This window comes from Silurus aristotelis (genome assembly GCF_946808225.1).
Source record: "Silurus aristotelis genome assembly, chromosome: 18".
In the NCBI taxonomy this organism is placed as follows: domain Eukaryota; kingdom Metazoa; phylum Chordata; class Actinopteri; order Siluriformes; family Siluridae; genus Silurus; species Silurus aristotelis.
This window is the reverse complement of record NC_139591.1, coordinates 11,854,245-11,862,522: the sequence shown is the minus strand read 5'-3', so window position 1 is coordinate 11,862,522 and position 8,278 is coordinate 11,854,245. Positions and strand designations below refer to the sequence as shown.

General features: G+C 38.0%; 1 protein-coding gene across 2 annotated transcripts; it reads left to right on the top strand.

The window, feature by feature from the left end:
- Positions 1–5,929: 5,929 nt before the first annotated feature.
- On the top strand, positions 5,930–8,262 carry crybb1 (crystallin, beta B1). 2 transcript variants are annotated; one of them, XM_083567496.1, is made up of 6 exons: positions 5,930–6,010; positions 6,210–6,353; positions 6,484–6,602; positions 6,700–6,832; positions 7,292–7,434; positions 7,942–8,262. In XM_083567496.1, exons 2-6 carry the CDS (start codon positions 6,231–6,233, stop codon positions 8,117–8,119), a joined length of 696 nt encoding a protein of 231 aa, XP_083423622.1. In that variant the 5' UTR covers positions 5,930–6,010; positions 6,210–6,230; the 3' UTR covers positions 8,120–8,262. The 2 variants fall into 2 exon arrangements, with proteins under 2 accessions (XP_083423622.1, XP_083423623.1); XM_083567497.1 differs by having other exon boundaries at positions 5,954–6,010; positions 6,213–6,353.
- Positions 8,263–8,278: the final 16 nt, after the last annotated feature.

Genomic DNA, 8,278 nt, shown 5'->3' with positions numbered 1-8,278 from the left:
TCTTATTAAAATATAAAGTACGTGCAGTTAGTTGTTGGTTATTTTTCTTTCTAGATGGCAGCGGGGGTTGGGGATTGGCGTAGTTCACCAAGGGCGCCATTCACGTTAGAACCGCTACTGTTTATGAGTATCACAGACACCACATACATAACAAACACATAAATGCTCAACAATATCCCAGCTATACATAGTAGAGTTTAATTACACAGAAAGGTAGGTAAATAAAAATGTAATAAAAAAAATTGTCCTATAAATTAACAGTAAAATACTGGCAGCTGCAGTGCACATAAAAAACAATTGCTGTAAGAAATGGCCACATTCTGACATGCTGTTTTATTTATTTTTTTTATTTTTTTTATTAAAATAGTAAAATCCACCATAAATTTACAAAACATTCTTTGAGACCTAGTTTTTATTTTATATAAAATATTTTAAATGGTTTGTTTGACCTCACCATTTTGGAGATCAGTGGTTGCTTTAGTTAAGCCCTTGACCCTTGACTTTTTAGCATTAGTTTTTCTACTCTTGTAACTGTGTTTGTAATGTACATTTATTGGGTAACCTAAAATCTTATTTAGAACTTTTGTACACATATGACAAAAATAAAGTCACACTCTTTAGTAAAAAATTTAATTGCTGTTTTTAAGAAAGAATAAACATATACAGTATACTGTGAATCACAGTGTTCAGAATCAACACTCAGAAACTGTGTCTGAAATCACACCCTACACCCTCATGTACGATTCCCTGCATTAGTTTACTATTATAGTCCACTTGACAGAGTGAATGAAAAGAAATAAATGAATTCAGCACTGCTAAACACGTGTAACAAGCAGAATCACTGAAGGAAAGAACAAGAAACTGACATAAAGCTACAGCCAAAATCAACTGAATTAAAAGAGGATGATTAAACAACTCAAAAAACAGCATTACCAGTTCAGTTATTACAGTTTGACTTTATTTCTGCGATATATCTACAAAAGATTTTTTAAGACCTGGATTTTATTGTATTTATTATTTAAAATATTTTGTTTGACCTCACCATTTTGGAGATCAGTGGTTGCTTTAGTTGGGCTCTTGACCATGGACCCTTGACTCTTAAAGATTATTTTTTCTAATGTTGTAAAAAAAATGTTTTAAAGTACATTTATTAGGTAACGCAAATTCCAATGAAATTTTATTTAGGTGATTTTGATTAACTGTAGATTGTGATATCCTCTAATTACCTCAATTACTAAATCTGTCATATGTGTACAAAATCTCAAATTGAGATTTTAGTAGTTGTATTTGCATTTGGTCACCATAATGGTGATCATTGTTTGCTGAAGTTGGGCTTTTGAACCTTAATGTTTTAAAGCTTGTTTTTCTTAGATTTCTGTACAAATTAGTTGTATTTTTTAAGCAGTGTAATTTGCTAAAATATTTTATTTCTTATGAACAGAAAAGGATGTTTCAAACCCAGCCATTATGGATGCACAAGCCAGTGCACTCTTACTGCCGGTCCCAAGCCAGGGTAAATGGGAAGGGTTGCATTAGGAAGGGCATCCAGCGTAAAACATGTGCCAAATTAAATATGCGGATCACAAATGAGAATTTCATACCGGATAGGTCGAGGCCCGGGTTACCAACGATCGCCACAGGTATCGTTAGCCGACAGGGTACCGGTGGAAATTTGGCTACTGTTGGCCGAAGGAGGAGAAGGAGAGGAGGAAGACGTCTACAGAGACAGCAGGGAAAGGAGCAGTGTAGGAGAGTGGAGGTTCGGGTTGGTACTTTAAATGTTGGTACTATGACGGGTAAAGGGAGAGAGGTAGCTGATATGGAGAGAAGAAAGGTAGATATGTTGTGTGTTCAGGAGACCAAGTGGAAAGGAAGTAAGGCCAGGAACATTGGAGGTGGGTTTAAACTGTTTTATCATGGTGTGGATGGAAAGAGAATTGGTGTAATGGTGATTCTGAAGGAAGAGTACAGTAAGAGTGTAGTGGAGGTGAAGAGAGTTTCTGATAGGGTGATGATCGTGAAGGTGGAAGTTGAAGGGATGATGATAAATGTCATCAGTGCCTATGCTCCACAAGTTGGCTGTGAGATGGAGGGGAAGGAAAGATTCTGGAGTGAATTAGATTAAGTGGTAAATGGTGTACCTAGGAAAGAACGATTGGTGATTGGGGCAGACTTTAATGGGCATGTAGGTGAAGGAAACAGAGGTGATGAGGAGGTGATGGGTAGGTATGGTTTTAAGGAGAGGAATGTGGACGGGCAGATGGTGGTAGATTTTGCTAAAAGGATGGAAATGGCAGTGGTAAACACTTATTTTAAGATGAAGGAGGATCATAGGGTGACGTATAAGAGTGGAGGAAGGTGCACACAGGTGGACTATGTTCTATGCAGGAGATGCAACCTGAAGGAGATTGGAGACTGTAAGGTGTTGGCAGGGGACAGTGTAGCTAGACAGCATCGGATGGTGGTCTGTAGGATGGTTTTGGAGGCAAAGAAGAAAAGGTGGAGAGTGAGGACTGAAAGAAGAATAAGATGGTGGAAACTGAAGGAGGAAGAGTGTAGTGTGAGGTTCAGGGAAGAGGTCAGACAGGGGCTCAGTGGTGTTGAAGAGGTGCTGGATGATTGGACTAATGAACTACTGCAGGAGTGATGAGGGAGGCAGCTAGAAAAGTACTTGGTGTGACATCTGGAAATAGAAAGCAAGACAAGGAGACGTGGTGGTGGAATAAGGAAGTGCAGGAGAGCATAAGGAGAAAGAGGTTGGCAAAACAGAAGTGGGATAGACAGAGTGATGAGAAAAGTAGGCAGGAGTACAAGGAGATGCGGCAGCAGGTAAAAAGGGATGTGGCGAAAGCCAAGGAAAAGGCATATGAGGAGCTGTATGAGAGGTTGGACACTAAGGAAGGAGAAAAGGATTTATACCGATTGGCCAGGCAGAGGGACCGAGCTGGGAAGGATGTACTGCAAGTTAGAGCAATAAAGGATGGAGAGGGAAATGTGTTGACTAGTGAGGAGAGTGTGTTGAGAAGGTGGAGGGAGTATTTTGAGCAGCTGATGAATGAGGAAAATCAGAGAGAGAGAAGGTTGGATGATGTGGAGTTAGTAAAGCAGGATGTAGATAGGATTAGTAAGGAGGAAGTAAGAGCAGCGATTAAGAGGATGAAGAGTGGAAGGTCGGTTGGAGCAGATGACATACCTGTAGAAGCGTGGAGATGTTAAGGAGAGATGGCAGTGGAGTTTTTGACCAGATTGTTTAACAGGATTTTGGAAGGTGAAAAGATGCCTGAGTAATGGAGAAGAAGTGTGCTGGTACCTATCTTTAAGCATAAGGGAGATGTGCAGACCTGCAGTAACTACAGGGGAATTAAGTTGATCAGTCACACCATGAAGGTATTGGAAAGAGTAGTGGAAGCCAGGCTGAGAGAAGAGGTGACCATCTGTGAGCAACAGTATGGTTTCATGCCGAGGAAGAGCACCACAGATGCCTTATTTGCTTTGAGAATGTTGATGGAGAAGTATAGAGAAGGACAGAAGGAGTTGCATTGTGTGTTTGTGGATTTAGAGAAAGCGTACGACAGAGTGCCAAGAGAGGAGTTGTGGTATTGTATGAGGAAGTCAGGTGTGTCAGAGAAGTATGTGAGGGTGGTGCAGGACATGTATGAGGACAGTGTGACGGCAGTGAAGTGTGCAGTAGGTACGACAGACTGGTTCAGGGTGAAGGTTGGACTGCATCAAGGATCAGCCCTGAGCCCTTTCTTGTTTGCAGTGGTGATGGACAGGTTGACGGACGAGGTCAGACAGGAGTCTCCCTGGACTATGATGTTTGCGGATGATATTGTGATTTGATGACCAGATAGTTGTGATAGCTCAAATATGACCATATAGCTCTGACTTTAATTACTGAAAAAAATATGCTTTCTTACTGGGATGTTCATGTCAGATATTTTTTTTTGTTATGCAGCAATACATTTTTTTTTTTTTTTTTTTTAGCTTTAGCTGTAGAAATTTTATGTTCATTCATATGGTAAAAGTTAAATTAAATGTAAAACACTGTCCTGTAAATTAATGGTAAAATACTGGCAGCTGCAGTTGAGAGTAACAAGAGCAGAGAGACATAACTTACAGCCAAAGCCATAGATTAAATCAACTGTAAATAAAATATCTGATGATCTCAGCAGAGGATGACTAAAAAACCTCAAACACATTATTTCCAGCTAACCAGTGTGACTTTATTTCTGTCATATGTGTACAAAAGCTCTAATAGAGATATTACGTGTTTTAGTTGCATTTAAAGTCACCAATGGTGACTAATTGTGATCAGTGTTTGCTGAAGTTGGGCGTTTTAACCATGATGTTTTAAATCTTGTTTTTCTTAGATTTCTGTACAGATCAGTTTATTCATTCATTCATTGTCTCCCGCTTATCCGTAATTCGGGTCGCGGGGGTAGCAGTCTAAGCAGGCCCCCGCCTTCGACTGCTGCCCAATCCTCACAGCACCGTCCCTCCTGCAGGTGGTGAGCCCATGGGAAGTACAGATCAGTTGTATTTATTTATTTATTTTTTTTTTTTAAACAAGAAAAGCCAAAGGAAACAGATATATAGGATGTAGTTGTCTATTAGTTTATGATGTTAAATCATAAACAGTGTAATTTGCTAATTAATATTTTATTTTTAATGAAAAGTATAGGATGTTTCAAGAACTTTTAAATTACACATTTATACACACCATGCATAAATAAAAGCTTTGCGCTATGGCAGAACTCAAACACACACAGAGACATCAACAATCAGTGTGAGTCTCAACAATTAAAAAATAGATAACAAAACATTTCCTTGGAATTTCCATTACCTATTAAATGTACTGTACAAAAACATTTATACAGTAGAAAAACTAATCTTTAAGAGTCAAGGGTCAATGGTCAAGAGCCCAACTAAAGCAACCACTGACGCTTTGACTCTTACGCTTTGCAGAATATTATATATTGTACAGTATATTGGCAATCACAATTTGCTTATATTGAGCTTTTACTGACTACAGGTACCTACCTTTCTGTGTGATTAGTCAGATACCTACCTTTCTGTGTGATTAAACTCTACTATGTATAGTCATTGAATCATTAACTTTAAAAATGTCTGATATAAATCTCTTCTAAATCTGTCTGATTCTAAATCTCTTCTTTTGAATACAATATGCATATGTATAATGTTTTCATATATAGAGCTACTCTAATATATTGTTTGTTTGTTTTTTGTATGATGGAGATACACAAGAGCATGATTTTTATTAATTGATATGTTCAGCAGATATATATAAACTTACACATAATTTTTCTTAATAATAAAATTTATATGTTTAATGTAAAACATTAAATAAAAAAACAAGCATACTGCTTATACTGTCATGACAATGACTTAAAAAAGATGTAAAGAGTGACTAGCATTTCTAAGGTATTTTAATGTGTAAACAAAAGTACAATAATTTGTGTGTGTGTGTGTGTGTGTGTGTGTGTGTGTGTGTGTGTGTGTGTGTGTGTGTGTGTGTGTGTGTGTGTGTTCTCTATAACACACACAAACATATGCAATTTGATTAAATAAGTTATTGTTCCTATGAAAGTAAGATTTGACCACAGGATATGAAATAATTTCAAAAAGTTAAACATTCAAGAGGACATTTGTGGAGGTTTTCCATGAATTGACTTTTGGCCTATACATTCATCTCAGCCAAATGCGGTCTATGCCACACAACACCACCACAAAAAAGCAAAGTGACACTGTCAGGGATTTCAATTGACACTACAGTGCATACAGACAATCAGGGAGAGCTTTCTGGCCAATGGGATAACCGCATGGCTTTAGAACTAAGAAACTCTGATGACAGGGATGTTTCTATTATAAGCCAAACCCCTCCATGCTCGCTTTGCTCCATGCTTGCCAGGGTATAAAAGGTGTAGTATTGTATGGAGTGAGCAGCACAGGCCAGCCTTTACCACACGGTACAGCTGTACTCAAGCAGGTAAGAGACCAATAATCGCAAACACATACAAAGTGGATGCAGATGTGTATGGAATTTGGGAATTAAATATATTATTTGAAAACCTGTAATAATACAAAATCTGACCCAGACTCAAAATTTCAACCAATTAAAGTAATCAAAGGAATGTTCCCACAAAGTCCTGTGACATTTTCTTCCCTTCCATTTTGTTTCCTGACAGAAGCTCTCAAACCTCATCAACATGTCTCAGACTAAGTCTGCCACCAGCCAGGGTGCTGATGCCAAGGATAAGGGAACCCCTGCCCCTACTACATCTAGCAAGACCACCACCAAAACTGGAGAGACAGGAACTGGAAATTACAAAGTAGGTTTTCTTACTCTTATAAGCAAAAATAACAAAGATTATTAACAAAACAACAAATGTACTTCATGTTTTAATTTAAAAAAAGTAAAAATATGATAGATGATACTTAAACTTGCACTTTCTTCTCCAGATGATGTTGTTTGACCAGGAGAATTTCCAGGGCCGAATGATGGAGATCTACAATGAGTGCATGAACATTTGTGATAATGGATTTGATAGAGTACGCAGTATCATTGTAGAGTGTGGCCCGTAAGTTATATGTGTAGTTATATTGCTTGAGCTTGTTACCTATATCTTATGAAAATTGGTGTCTTACATATTATTGAATTTCTTTCTGTTTATTTAGATTTGTTGGCTTTGAGCAGACTAACTTCCGTGGGGAAATGTTTATCCTGGAAAAGGGGGAGTATCCACGCTGGGACACCTGGTCCAACAGCTACCGCAGTGACTGTATCATGTCTTTCAGGCCCATTCGCATGGTAGGTACAACAGCATCCTCCGCATGAAAGATCAGAAAATACTCATATGCTTAAAGGTATGTGAATACCTGACATCACACTTTTTCATCACACAGTTTGTTAGACATCTCATTCTAAAATCATGGACATTAATGTGGAGTTGACCGATGTGAAGCTATAACAGTCTACACTCTGGGAGTGCTTTCTACATAATTTTGGAGTGTATTTGTGTGAATTTGTGCCAATTCAGTCAAAAGAGCATTAGTGAGTTCAGGCAATGCGGCTGCTTATGAAGGAAAATAACCTTCCCTTCAAAATGTAATTAAATTTACATTTGACCTGTGGAAAAGGTATTCTGTGAGCGTGCCCTGTTCAAAATCACTTGACATAATAAATAGAAGGGTTGCCCACACATATTTGGTCATATAGTGTGTTTTATTACAGCTCGGAAATTTCTCTTCTTTTGAACCCACTACACAGGACCCCATGGAGCACAAGATCTGCATTTATAAGATGACTGATTTCCAAGGCAATAAGATGGAGATCCATGAGGACGATGTCCCCACTCTGTGGGCACATGGTTTCTGTGACCGTGTGGGCAGCGTGAGAGTTCCTGGTGGAGCGTGAGTATTGATTAATTATTTATTAATAATTCATCATAAATAACCAGCATGAATCTAAATGTGAGAGACAGGAATGCTTGTCCTACATTAAATCAGTCACCGGTAATTAATTCCAACTACCGCACAAGCCACTATCAGCAAATAAAGGATAACGTCTCACCTTCAAATAATGTATGCTGTATTTTAATAGTAATTGTAATTGCTTTAGATCAATTAACATATGTAACAGTGTGAACTGTTGTGTTATTCCATGCACAGAGACCTGCTTTGAGACATTGTCCATTGTCGAAAGCACTATACAAATAAAAAATTGAACAGAGAAACATTCCTATTACTACATTCCTAAACCAGACCACTGATATAACATATCCATAACAAAGAGTTTTATTCTGTATTAATGTGTATTTGATTCATGGCTTGACAATTATTTTTAGTTTCAATATGAGTACAAAAAGTCTGCGATTGTGACTCATAAATACCTCTCTTTACCTCTTTCCTTAATTCTAGTTGGGTGGGATACCAATACCCAGGCTATAGAGGCTACCAGTATCTGTTTGAGTGTGGAGACTACAGACACTATAATGAATTTTGTGCCTTCCAGCCTCAGATTCAGTCTATTCGCCGTGTGAGGGACATGCAGTTTCACCATCGTGGTAGTTTTACCATGACTACTGCTAAACACTGAAATAGGCTTTTTTCTTTGGAGAAAAGCCCCATTTATAGTGCCATTTATCCCACTTTTCCTGTCCTTGCTCTAATTCTCACTTCAGATTGATAACAATTGTACCAGGCTTCTTATAAATCAAATAAAAACTATTTAAGGAAAAACTTTTCTTATCAGAGT

What these genes read in the sequence shown, in the direction of transcription:
- crybb1 (XM_083567496.1), top strand. Translation starts at nt 6,231, where the DNA reads ATGTCTCAGACTAAGTCTGCCACCAGCCAGGGTGCTGATGCCAAGGAT. An exon ending in ATCATTGTAGAGTGTGGCCC is followed by an intron (nt 6,603 to 6,699) that starts GTAAGTTATATG and finishes CTGTTTATTTAG; the next exon opens with ATTTGTTGGCTTTGAGCAGA. An exon ending in GTGAGAGTTCCTGGTGGAGC is followed by an intron (nt 7,435 to 7,941) that starts GTGAGTATTGAT and finishes CCTTAATTCTAG; the next exon opens with TTGGGTGGGATACCAATACC.